This window comes from Tachypleus tridentatus, chromosome 10 (assembly GCF_004210375.1).
Source record: "Tachypleus tridentatus isolate NWPU-2018 chromosome 10, ASM421037v1, whole genome shotgun sequence".
Classification (NCBI taxonomy): domain Eukaryota; kingdom Metazoa; phylum Arthropoda; class Merostomata; order Xiphosura; family Limulidae; genus Tachypleus; species Tachypleus tridentatus.
The window spans coordinates 39913628-39928405 of record NC_134834.1 but is presented as its reverse complement, the minus strand read 5'-3'; the positions used below and the strand labels follow the sequence as shown (position 1 = coordinate 39928405).

Below are 14778 nucleotides of genomic sequence, written 5' to 3'. Positions count from 1 at the left end.
CTTTTATTTTACATTAGTTTAAACAATTACAATATCACACATTCAATAGGCACAACTCTATATTGGTCTACAAAATACAAATCTCTAACTATATTACAGATATTTTGCAAATCTAGTATCTACTCATAAATGTTCAAAAGTTTTGTTGTTTTCTTAAAACATAGAACAATAAATAAAAAACACATTGAAAAAGAAGAATTTCGAGTACTTATGGTATTACAAAATATTGAGCTGAGGTGTCACACATGCTAAACCTTATTTATTCTTTCAAGTGGAGTTTGTGTTTGAAGAGATATTCATTTTTGTAGGCTTTAAATATAAGTTTTAACAAACCAAAATCCCATTCCTATTCAGAGCAACAACTTAGTCATTACCTTTCAACACTTTTAATGAAGTTATTACTTTTTCCTTCAAGTTATTTACAAGTGACTGTCAGATTTATGCAGAAGTCTGCACTTTCTGTTAGTTATAAAGCTATTCTACTCAGTAATAGGTAGAAGTAGACAAAAGATTTTAAAAGAATGGATTATTGGGAGAAGCCACTCTAGTAGATTTGCTAAACATAATGGACACTTCAGCAAATCCTAGTGGTGGGAGGTTCTTCTTTCATATTTAGCTTATCCATATCTTGAATTTCTAATTTGCTAGTCACTATGCACATTCTGGTATAAGCATAATAAGATTTTAAAACAAAAGAGTGCTAAGACAAGGGCACATGTTATGTGAAACACAAAACAATATTTAGCTTTTTTTTTCTGTGTATTTGCTTTTAAATTAGGAAATTAAAACATATATTAACATTTCAGTTATAAATTATGTTTTGATGCCAATTTGATTTGACATCAGAAGTAAGGAAGTTATTTAGTAAAATTGTAAAAATAAACCTCCCAAACATCTTAATATGCATTTTAATCTGTCTGGGGCAACTGAGTTAAAGTTGCTATTCATTAGGTGATGGTCCATGGATAATCCTTACCAACTGGAACTTAGTGCCAAAGCTTGAACAAGGGGTAACAATCAGATGGAAGTGGGGTGGTGATGTTGCCATTGTAGTGCAGGTCACCTTTCGTATGTCTATACTTATTACTTTTGTGCCCTTCTCCTGTGACCTCAGTCTGCACAGTAGAATTAAAGCAAGCACATAATACAATAATATGCCCTCCTCCTGTGGCCTGTGATTGCCCAGTAGACCCAAGGTGACCATGTACTAATAAACCATACCTTTCTTTTCCAGTTTGTGTCTGTTTATCAAGTAGAGGCATACACATGCACATGCAAATTATTCCACACACTATATCATAAATTCTGTCCCATCCTCCAACAGCTGTTGTTGATCTAGTAGTCTGATGGTAGAGTTGAGGTGAGCACAAGGTGCAATCTGAATGTGATCAAACCACATTGCATAAATTGGCCATTCAAACTCTTGTATGCAAATACTCAGATGACCATGTTTTTTTTTCTGCCCACACCTGTAACATATGGGTCTCATTTGCTTGTTCCTCCCCTTCTTCCTGGGTGAAAAGTATACCCTGGAAGACAGGAGATGTGGTCTCACATGGTTGATTGTCTATTGAGCCCTTGCCAAAGGTGTCATGATCCATAGGTATCCTTCAGGCACTTTCTGAAGGGAACTCAGCTAGGTATATCATTGCACCTGTCCCTTCATTACTTCTATGTGTGATTCTAGCTTAAATGTTTGAATGGGTGTGTATTGTGTTTGGAAGTTACATTTTCCTTACCTGAGAACATTTCCAATGGATGCTTCTTCACATACATTTCCACCTTTCCTTTCCACTTTTGATGGATCTCAGTGTTCCTTGCCTTGCTGAAGAAGGAAGATTGACAAGTGCAAAAGCACAGAGGAAGTTAGTGTGTCACCATTCTGTTACTGTGGGACTTTGCAATTTAATAACACCATTATATAGAAGTTCAGTTCATGAGAAATCTTGTGAGATTAAATGGGAGTTGCTTAATGGCTAGTGAGATGCAAATGTGTAAAACAGTTGCATGAAAAAGAAGTGTATGAAGAGATGAGTATTTACCAGAAATACATTTTTAGGTAAAGAAAATGTTAACTTTTGTACAATGGACCCATCTGAAAGTGTAAATGTAACTTGCTTGTTGCATCAACATTAATTAAAAATAAAGACTTAACTGTTAGTGTAGCTTCAGTGTGAATTGATACCCTTGCAAGTTATATATTTCTTCATATAATTTAACAATTTTTAAATGTGTCAAGTCTATGCATGAATGGTCCTGTTGTATAATTAGAAATTATCAAACAAGTTTATGTTGAAATATGCCTCTCCCAATATTAATTGAAGGTTGACATTTTAAAAGTTTTAATTTCATGTTAACACTAGAGGTCAAAATTAAATCTGATCTTTTCTGGATGCAAATTGTGGTTATTTGACATTTGTTTATATAGTCCCAGCTTTTTCAAGTTGTGTTTTCAGTTTGTAAATCTTGGTGAACATAAATTAACTTGTAGTAGTCTCTGATGCTCTCTGTCATTGAAAAACATCTTTAATTTCACATGACCATTTTTTAAAAATTTCTTAAATTCATAATGTTTCCTTATGTATGTCTAAACAATTTACAGTTATAGGAGATAGAATTGTTAATAAATGTTGATTTTTTTCCCCTCCTACTGCTGTCAGTATACACTGTAAGATCTAACTCAGATACTAAATTTGAGACTAATCATAATCAGACTTTTAGTTTTAAAATGTATCACTTACTAAGACACAGCAATTCATACCGTAAGAACTTCTTTTAGGTGGTTTTGAAAGAAAGAAGTTGTACTGTCATAAGTAATTTTTATAAATGTTTCATCATATGAAATGCTTTGGTACAAAATATTCTCTTTTTGTGTACTTTCTTTTTAAATACTTTTCTTTTCATAGCACTATTAATATGATACTTTTTTCACATAGATGCCATTGGAAATAACCCGTAGTTTTGTGGAAAACCGAGATGGGACATATGACTTGTACAAACAACCAAGTATGGAAGTTGAGGAGCTTGCAGAAAATTTCTGTAAAACACAAAACACACCACTGATAAAACCCTTTGAGCTCAAGACTTTTCTTAAAGTTGGTAAGAATGTATTTTCATTATAATTTTCCTTATAATTTCTTTCATTGAAAATATAGATTAAATTTTTTAAAATTTCTTGGATTTAAACAAATATTAGTAAAACCTAGTATATATGTAGGAAGAGCATAAAAAGACATATATATAATCATAGAAACGTCATAATTTTCTGTCTTGTTGGACCAATAAAGGAGCTGTACAAAGATCTACTACATTAATGTATATATGGATATATACATACATGCATATATTGTTTTGTCATAATAATGAAAATAGTTTCCTATATTCTCTGCACAAAGCTACCTAAAATATTGTTGTGTATTCAAATACTAAATCTTTATAAGCCAATTAACACAGTAAATATTATATCAGACCTGGCATGGCCAGGTGGGTTAAGGCGTGTGACTCGTAATCTGAGGGTCGCAGGTTCGTATTCCCGTCGCACCAAACATGCTCGCCTTTTCAGCCAGGGGGGCATTACAATGTAATGGTCAATCCCACTATTCGTTGGTAAAAGAATAGACCAAGAGTTGGCAGTGGGTGGTGATGACTAGCTGCCTTCCCTCTAGTCTTACATTGTTAAATTAGGGATGGCTAGCACAGATAGCCCTCGAGTAGCTTTGCATTAAATTCAAAAACAAACAAACAAACAGAAATATTATATCATTAAGTAATTAATATATATTTCAAAATTTATTAAATGATGGAAGTTAATTTTTTGGTTGTTTTTGTATTTATAATACAATCTAGCAGTCATAACATCAGAGAGGTTATATGATGTGAATAAACATTTAAATACTACAGATAGGTTTGTTTTTTTTAAGAAAAGTTTGGCTGGAATAAACATTTTTATAAATTTTATTTATACACAACCTTATGGTGAACATAATTACAGTAAAGTATGTAAACCCATACAGTTAAAAAGATCTATTGGTGTCGTTAGTCTGTTAAGAAAATTTTAAACTTTAACAAAATTGTGTATAAGTTTTCTTGCATATAATAAACTTGAGCACTTTTAATTTTGAATAACTCTTTTACATGTTATATCTAATGTAGAAAAGCATTAATCAGTACAGTACTAAATTAATTTATAATTTATCTTTTTTTTTGTTAGGTACTCAATATTGCAGAAACCACTTGATCACAAATATAATTGTAGTTTCACATCATGATTTTGATCACAGTTGTTTAATGAGATAGCCTACAACTTTGTTTATTCTTTTCTGTATTACACATTATCTTACATCATAAATTGTTTTTATTTGATTAATTTGTTGAGAACAAAAACAGATGCTTTTATGAAGTTTAACTAATGTACATTTTCTAGTAAATATAGCTAACCAGTTTTATATTTGATATACCATCTCAATCAGATACAACCATTAATAAATATTGATATCTCTTACTTGGTCTTATTAATAAAAGTGCTTTATTACACAACTATCAAGCAGGATGTGTTAGCATGTTGTGTCAGCATTCTTTGCTGTTTCTGTTATAAATGTAAAATGTGAACTTCTCTTTGAATTTTGATGTTTGTTAAACTGTAACATTGTTTGCAAAATAGCAGTGTTAAAACATAGAACAGTTTCAACAATACAATGATAAAAGTATTGAAAATATTTTAAGTAATGGCCCATACTCCTGTAGTAAAGAATGGTATCATGTAATAATTCCATACATATTTTTTTTCATTTAGAGTAGTTTTGATTAGTTTTCTTCAGATACTTTTTATCTAACTTATCATTTTCCATAAATGTGTATTTTATACAGTTTTGAGTGTACTTTGTGTATTAAACACTTGGAAAAATTGGACCATTTTTGTACACATCTGCCTCTATATACTAAATCAATAATTTAAAGGGAAAAAAACATTTAATACAGTGTGGAAAATTAAACCTGAGTGCAGTTTGAAAATACATCATTAATTTCATATACACTTAATGAACTATGTTTTCAAAATTCAAAGCTGGTTTAGGAAATTTGGCACATATTTTCTACTCTAAAAGAGAAACATCATCTTCATATGTAAAGAATTTGCTTGTTTGATACTTACTTCAGTTTTAGTTTTAGATTTTGTGAAATTTTTTGATACTTTTATCTAATGATAATATTTGAAAAGTAAGTTTTAAGTTCTACTTAAATGTTGGAAAACTAGCAAAGGCAGTTGAAGGTAGCTTATTTTGATGTATTGAGAATTGTAGTGAAATGGTTATATGCATACTACCAAACAACTGATCTGTATGATATGACTTGACAGTATTATAGAAAATCAATTATGACATTTAATGACCACAGTCTATGCCACAATTACACCAAAAAATCACCAGTTCTGAACTCACGTTAGACTTCAAGACAACAAGTTGACTCTGGCTTAAGGTATAAGGGGCCAGCCTTAATCTCTTAGGTAACTGAGAATACCAAAATTGGCAGCAGTGCTATTGGATGCTTTATATTTCAGTTAAGAAATTTTGTATACTGGTGATTTGCAGGTGTATGTCTGGAGAATGAGAGGAGAAAGATAAGCAACATTGTTGTATATTATAGTTTTAGCGACAGTTCATTTATGACGAAGTAATGCATTACTATGAATGAATGAACAAATCTTTTGTGCTCCAAAGGGGGTATTTATTACATTATAGTATGTCAAGGCACTATTAAAACCAGTTCTATGACATTTTGTATAACCAGAAATGTGATCTGATGCAACATAATGCCCAGCATGCTCTACTGCCATTATTGTGCTTGATTATTTTGGTCTCATAAGAACACTTTCGATAAAATAGGTAACTTCTACTCACATACGTTTTCCAGATTCAGTGCTACCCTCTGTATGCATATTTTTTTTCTATCTTGAGGCTCCCACCTAAACTCTCACGTTTCCATGTGCTGTTGCTGTGTTGTTGCATACAAATGAATATGCTACAACCCTACACCAATGGGAAAGCAACCAACACTCTAAGTGCACCTGACTTCCTCTGTACTGATTGTTCAATCATCATTTCTCAATCTGGTATTCATATCAGATGTCCTTTTTTTTCATGCACAAGCATTATTGAAATAGAAAGTTTTTTTGCTAGAAGTATTTACACATTCACACCATTGTTGTGAAAAATGTAATTTTGAAAACAGTTCTGCTCCTGCAGTTTTTGTGGGCATTTTATATTCCACATTATGAATTCTTTGGTTATTGTAACTTCCACTTTGCCTGGTGTAGGACACCATGTATTTCAGACAGATACTCTTCATACTTGAAGTGTATTTCTTTTTAATTTGTCCTTTGTGCTTGAGTGAATTATTGTACATGGAAAATCTGTTGCTCTCTTAGTGAAGAAGGGTTATAAGCTAAATCTAAGTGCACCATAGACTGGTGTATCACATGTTAATATATATAGGATTGGGAAATTCTTTCAAGTCTTGACACATGCAAAAAATATTTCTGACAATGGTGTCTATTAAGAGCTCTCCATTCTATGGAGAAGTGTGTACATCTAAAATACATTTTCAGTTGAGGAAAATGTGACATTAGATACTTTTATTATCATTAATGCACAAAGAATAAATAATAGGTAAGTTTCACTGATATCGACAGTTTGTCATCACATAAAATTACAAAAGTATACCCAATTTAAAACAGTTGTACATTACACAAAGTTCTATATAAAACAATTCAGTACATTGTGGTAATATATTTTTGTTTAAAGCAAGTTACAAGAAAACTTTTCACTTACAGGTACCATGTCTTCAGACCAAAAAGAACCAACTCCATTTATCATAGAGTGGATACCTAATATTTTGCCAAAGTCCAAAATGGGTGAGCTGAGGATTAAATTTGAATTTGGACATCAACGCAATGGACATTTGGAACAACCAACTGTCTCGACACCCCAAATTATTCACATAGAGCAGATTCAGACATGATTTTAATAAAATGTACATTTTCAATTATAGAACCAATATCTGATATTTTTGTTCTTACTGTACAGGCTATGTTTTCTGTTCATCTACTAGACAGTTATTAATAAATGATTTAAATTGTCTTTTAGATATGTAATTATGGTACAAATTGTGTATTTTCTACAATTTGAGTTTATAATGAATATCACAAATTTTTTTATAGCTAAATTAAAGATAAATTTAAAATAAAACAATTACACTTCTCTTGTGTTTCCATAAAATAAATTAATTTTGTTTTGAATTTTTTTGTGTGATTATTACTCACTTTCCCATTTTAGTGCCTTACATTTTATGGAAGGTTTAATTATGACAACCCACACAAAAATTTTAAACTCCACAGTCATTCTGACATCTGTATTATTAATAAGAACTTTTGAATAAAAAGTTAAAAGCATGTATTTTATATATATAAATATATATATTATTTTATATCTACACACATTCACTACCTGCAGACTTTCTTCCAACACCAGAGGTCTGACTCGCACAGTAGTATTTAAGACTATTTGTATTAGCAAATTGCTTGACTACATCTGTTGTAGTGTGAACTGAATTAAGTTGGTGAAGTGTAATTTTTTAATCACTTTTAATTACGGTACAACAAGTTATAGTAAGGATCTTATAACTACAACGTTTATTTAACACAGTATGTTATTAATTACTGTTTTGTTATCTTTTTACTATCTTGCTGCTGCCTTGTGTTGCAACGTCAACTCTCCCTCAACCAGAGGCCTTCTTTATGTAGCAAACTTTTGACCACTTTCAGAATTAGCTAGGTTGATCCTCACTGCCTTATCTCTAGTGAATTACATCAGTCTATGATCCATGGTTATAAAACATAGTCCAGTGATGTAGACTATTCTTCAGCAAGATATTGAGAATTTTGGTTGCACTATCATCACTTGGATTTCTTTCATTATCAGGAAGACTAGCTCCTGTTTTCTTCCTTTTAGTGAGACATGAAGTGTGGGTTGTGATAGCTCCTAAAATAGCCTTTTCTCTAATAAATTAGAGAATAAAATTTTTTATTCAAACTTGGATTCCTTCAGGGTAATTTATTATTGTCTTCTTGAAAAATTCATATGTGTAGCAGCCCATTACATATGCTGTAGGACCTTTAGGATAACTTTATAAGCAATATTTTAAGACCATTACAGTACTCTAATTCACCATGGATAGGTATTACGTTGGCAATAGTGCATAGCCTAAATTAAACATATAATCTAAGCCAATTAATAAGTCAAAGGATTTAAAACTATTTTTAGTTGTAGTGTGATACTTCATAACACTTGTAATTTGAAGAGACATCAAATTTGGTTTTGTCAAGCAAACTACATAAGGACTATTTAAATTACTACAGCTAAGATTTTGGGTGTTTCTTATGATTTTTTGAGAATAAGTAATAGGTTTCTTTGGCAGGTATCTACAACAAAAAATGCAGTTAAAATTATCTCGTTCAAACTACAAAGTTAAAAGCAATATTAGGTGATTTAAGAATAATTTCATTATATATGATTTTCAGCCATTTTGTGGTACATATCATCACAGTATTTCCAAATATGAATAATATTTTTACAGTTGCACCAATATGTATAGTTAAATTTAAATATTTATTATTATTTAGAATCAAAATAATCAGATAATAAAATAACAGAATAGATAATGGTATAATCAGTAATTAAAATTCAGACTCGTATATACAATATATATTTAATGACATTGCAGAATTATTTGTGTTGCAACTAAATACCAAGTTGCACATGATAGAAGATAAGAAAATAACATTTATAGTAATAGTGCAATTACTGCTTGAATGGTAGAAAATTTATTTTCAATAACAGTTTACCATTTGAAAGAAAATACTGGAAAAAGTTAAATGGAAACTTGTTGCATGTTAAATAGAAATGGTAAGTACAAAACACTCAAGTATTTGTTAAACACTGTTTTACACGTATAATTTCATGTAATAGTAAACAAACAAAAGTACACATCTCTAGGGTGTGGCTTCAAGTACAACATGTACTTTTATTTGTCAATATAATTTACGTGTACAGTCTGACTGAAATGTAAAGCAACTTTTCAACTGTTCTATTCAGTAATTAGATGACCTCAGATTACCAATGATTAACTTAAGTTGTTTGTATTATATACAGTCGTATAAAAGTTGTTGATTTATTGACATTGTTGCTGCCATTTGAACATGTGTTTTAGACAGACATGTTAGAAGAATTTGTATGTATAGCAGGCCATCCATCACACATGCTCTAAGACTCCTAGAATAACTTTCAGCAGTATTATAAAATCATCTTAGCTAGTAAAGAGGTTGAATACATTATTTTAAAATGATATAGAAGCCTATCTATATCATTACAGTCTTATGTCACCACATCCAATTATGCTTTATCTAATAATATCCATGGAACATTGTTTCCACTGCAAAAGGCTTTATTGTAAGGATACCCTATCCAAAATATACAATATTCCTGCGTGTTTTCTAAAATATATTTTATTCAAGAGGACAATGGATTTGGAACACTCATTTCAACAGTATGATCACATAGAAATCCATGAGTTCTGCATCTGGCAACTTGAAGGTATGCCTTTGTTTGCAATAGCATAAATGCCCGTTTCATTTTTTAATTGTTTATTTATACAACAGTTAAATAGATATATATTTTAAAAGAGATACGTTTCTTGATTATAACTGCATCATGTTGCCAAAGATACTTGGAAAACTTTGTCGCAAGCCTCTGTATTCATGGATTCTCACGTGTTGAAAATAAACTCTGCCTTTTACGTACGATGAATGGTATGCAACTTGGTGCAAAGACTGATTCATATTCCTTTGTTTTACATTAACTAAATGGTATATATGTGTGTGTGTATCCATTTTGAAAACTTTAAATTCCTAATCGTAACACATCACTATGATCTTAGTATATGTGTATTTTGAGTCATAAAGGATTGTCACAAAGAATTATCAATAGAAGAAATGACATCTGTTTCATTCAACAATGTAGAAAGGAACAACTAACCCCTAATTTTGTAAAGGTAAAGCTATAAAAAATTAATCAATGCACAAACATTATCCAAAATTTACAGAAAAACTACCTAAAGCCATGTTGAACACGAAATACAAAGAACTACATGACTTACAAAACCAAAAAATGAACCTAGACCATCAACTAGCATGCTGCATTAAACCAGAGATTTACAGATTTATACAACAAAACATAAACCAAATCAACACTAGGAACGACAGGGGCAAAAAGATCTGCCACAACAAAAAACTAGAGAAACTAAGATGCAAACAACACGAAAGACACCAACACCACAAACCATTGACTAACCTCATAATTAACAGATCCGACCGACAATTAAACACAGACGAAATACATCTACTTAACAAAGGACTCGATTTCGCAATAGCACTTAGGTACATTCCAACCTTAGAAATCAAAACATGTTTAGAAAACCTAGCCAGGAGACCTGTGATACTTTCTACAGAAAACAAAAACAACGAACAAAAAGAAGACAACTTCAACAATTCTATTGACATCCAACAGCCAAACTTCCCAGAAACATCTTAAACGATTTTTTCAAAGAATTTTCTCACAAAACCATCAACATAATTTCACAAAATAGAAAGCTAAAGAACAAACTTACAAAAAGAGACATCAATTCCATTAAAAACCAAAAACAAGACAAAAACATAATTCTAAAAGCAGATAAAGGAAACGCTATAGTCATAATGAATACATCTGAAAAATGAAGAACATCCTATCAGACACAAACAAATTTAATCCATTACACACAAAACGCAACTAAACAAAATACTACAAAAAATGGAAAAAGCCAACATAATTTCAGAAACACTTTATTCCTACCAACGCAAAACCGACTCACGCACACCACAAATACACGGCATCCCCAAACCTCATAAAACAAATTGTCCAATTGTGACAATAATGTCCACATATGAATCGTTCAACTACAATCTTGGTAAATACATAGCATGGGCATTCTCCAAATATTTAACATCAGCCTGCTCATTCGTCAGAGACTTTTAATTTCAAGTATAATCTAAATCAACTTAATCGTAAAGCCTTAATGGCCAGTTTCGATGTTTTATCCCTCTTTACAGAAGTCCCAACTTCTGAAGCCTGCAAGATAGCCTTAGAACTCTGTCCGAGACCTTAACCCATCATTAGACATTCCCAGCAACCCTCATAGAATTCACCACGATGAAGACAAACTTCATGTTCAACAACCATAACTATATACAAACAAATGGCCTAAGCATGGGCAACCCAGTATCACCAATTCTAGCCAATATTTTTATGACACAAGTTGAAACGAGCAATTAGCACAGCATTACATCTGCCAATATACTGGTACAGATACGTAAACGACACGGTTGCGGGATTCACATCTGCAGAACACACACTTAATTTTTCAATCACATTAACGCTATACATCCCAACATTAACTTCACATGTGAACAGGAAGAAAGCAATCAAATACCATTTCTTAACCTCAAAATTACAAGAACCGATACACACTTTAAAACAAAAATCCACCAAAAAATTACCCATACTAGACTATACATTCCTTGGGAGTTAGCACATAAAACAAAACAAAAACTCAACATACTAAGAAACCAAATAAACACAGCCATAAAACTATGCTCACCAGATAAAATTAACGACGAATTTGACAAAATAAAACTACTTCATCAACATCAGTAAGTTTCCTCCACAAACCGTAGAAAACATTATACACACACACCTAGACAAAAAGCAAAATCAACTAACAAAAGTAAATATATCCCATGAATTAAAAGATCATGAAACCATATACTGCTGCATACCATATACTCCCGACATCAGCAGAAAAATAACCAACAGTTGGCAAAAACTAGTAACAAAAAATTACATTTCAGTTAATACTATATTTATTCAAAAACCAGGCAGAAAACTGAGGTCCATAATATGTAAAAATTACACTGACAAACACCAGACCAACATTATTTATAAAATACAAGGTGATAACTGCCGCGACTTCTATATTGGAGAAACAAGTAGAAAAATTGAAACCAGATTCAAAAAACACAAAAGATCACTTTCACACGTTTTAGAACACTGCAAATCAAATAAACACAACATAACTATAGAAAACACCCAAATACTAAATAAAGAAATAAACATAAACAAACACAAAATTAAAGAAGCCTTACTTATACAACAACTCAAGCTCAAAATAAACCAATACAAAAACACCTTGATACCTATATCAATAAATATAATCAAACATCTAAGCACGCCCTCTACATTCCTACACTCAGTTACACAACCCCCTTCAAACATGTGGTCAGCTGTCGGTCAGTTACCTCTTTCTTTCTTTGTGAACCTGACGATGACCGAAGAAAGTCGAAACGTTGTTCGCTTCTCTACATAAATATTTTTCTCAACCAAAACCAGCCGTTTTTACATATATATTTGTCTCTACAAGCGGGTTTTCTCGTCATCACCGATTGATATAAATGTGCAACTTCATCAACGTTTCCTGCAGAGGCGTTTTTAAAACTTAGGACTACTCAATGCAATTCTCTTTTGGAACCTATCCATACTATCGGCTATAATAGGCCTAGAAATTTATAGCTTTTTTTTATTATTTTGGGGCTGTTAGGTGCGTTATCCCAATTGCACCGATGTTAAATACGCCACGGCCTGGCATGGCCAAGCGCGTAAGGCGTGCGACTCGTAATCCGAGGGTCGCGGGTTCGCGCCCGCGTCGCGCCAAACATGCTCGCCCTCCCAGCCGTGGGGTCGTTATAATGGCACGATCAATCCCACTATTCGTTGGTAAAAGAGTGGCCCAAGAGTTGGCGGTGGGTGGTGATGACTAGCTGCCTTCCCTCTAGTCTTACACTGCTAAATTAGGGACGGCTCGGTGCAGTGGGCTAACAACCTACTTACTTAAATACTTGTTGAAGAATCCGCAAGCGATTGCGGCCCTATGTTCCTAAATGGAAACTAATGGTGATAACTAACTAACTAACTAAATACGCCACTGGTTTTCTGTGGTGCATAGTGTTTGCGCTATTAAGTATACCGTTTAAAGCGTCTAGCTTCTGGTGGGTTACACTATTAAAAAACCAGTTTACTTAATTCCCGCTGTATATGTTTTTCTATGAACTTTTACAGTGAACTTTAGGGAGGGGGGTCGTTGGTTGTTATCATTTAGAAAATTCATCTTTTAGTTATTTTCATTATCAACTGTAAATTATACGACTTTGTGTATCTGTTGAAGGGATTATGTTTATTCATCTTGACAAGTAAAGCAGCAAAAATGCCATCTGCATATCAAACACAAAATGCAGTCTTACATAAGGAAGAGATTACGGCATGTTGTACTGGTGCACACCTTTACGAGTTATTTCCCCCAAACATTCTTTACCTTATCCAAATATTTGTCTACCCGTTGGGAGAGCGGTAAGCCTTCGGATTTACAACGTTAGAGTCAGGGGTTCGATTCCCCTTAGTGGACACAAAAGATGCCCTGATGTGGCTTTTTTATAAGAAAATAAGCACATTCAAATATTTCGCATAATATTTTCATACTTATTCATTTTCGTTTTTTGTTGTTTTTTCTGTTTAGCAAAAATGAGTAACCTCTCAATTCACGCGGATTCATATGCACATGCATGTATAACCACTATCAATTCTAAACTTTAAGTATAAGATTCTTTTACAATGATTAAAATTGTAAAATTTAATGTTAACCGCTGGCTTCACTTGGCCCCATACAGCAGTTAAGCAGTTGCTTAGTGATGTTGTTATAGGAAATCCGTTAATTAAACTTTATTTTATTTTAATCTTATGGACCTTATTCTACAGTTTTAAGTAAATAAATATATAATTTTATTGGATATAATCATTCATTTTGTAGATCAGATTGAATGTTGCTGTCATCAAATAAAATAGGTAAGACTAAACCGATACCTTTTGTTATTTTCTTCCTCTTTTTATCTTAAAATAATATCACGTTTTCCTAGATTTCAGAAGCTCTTTCAGTGGGCTAATTTATACAATGCGGACGGTAAACGTGTTCCTTATAAATGGCGTTTGAAAAATGAACATGATTCATGGCGTTCTCATGTAAAACATACACAATAATTTCATTAAAAAAATGTTCTGTGCTTTGAAAGAATACATAAAATTGTTTTGTGTTTAAGAATATTATATTTCAGAATACAAATGGAATATATTAAAAGCACTAAACATGTTCTGTAATATTCAGTAGTAAAACCCAAAAGTTAGGTACGATGGTTTAATATGTTCGAAATGGAAAGTAAGAACAAATTACTTCACTGATAAAGTTTACTTATGTGGGGATATAAGTTAAAGAGTTCACAATTAACCATATTGACAACAGTTTGTTACAAACAATTTTACGATAGTATATATTTGCCTATCTAAGAAACACCGTGTGCAGGCGAGTGGAATGTAAAGGGATGAGACAGTTTCAATGCGTCCATCAAGTTGAAATTGAAATAGTAGTTTTTACCATTATGATATGAATGGAGTAATCTATATATACTTCCATAACTGAATAGATTTTAATAGAAATTGTTTAAAGTTGTTATTTTGATGAAATATAACTGTTATGCTTTTGTAATAACTTATTGGTATCTTTTTATTAAAAATAAAATATGAAAAGTGCTTT

At 32.0% G+C, this 14778-nt stretch overlaps 1 protein-coding gene across 7 annotated transcripts in view; it reads left to right on the top strand.

Annotated features, from left to right (window-relative positions):
• The window catches only part of LOC143229108 (uncharacterized protein C2orf42), a 100964-nt gene extending 93673 nt beyond the window's left edge, over positions 1 to 7291 (top strand). For 6 of the 7 annotated variants that reach the window (XM_076460948.1, XM_076460953.1, XM_076460949.1 and 3 more), the window contains 2 exons: positions 2937 to 3099; positions 6827 to 7291. In XM_076460948.1, coding sequence (XP_076317063.1) covers positions 2937 to 3099; positions 6827 to 7014 — 351 coding nt within the window. In that variant the 3' untranslated portion in view covers positions 7015 to 7291. Of the gene's footprint in view, positions 1 to 2936; positions 3100 to 6826 lie in introns of those variants that run through there. The other variant, XM_076460954.1, reaches the window with a different exon arrangement.
• Positions 7292 to 14778: the final 7487 nt, after the last annotated feature.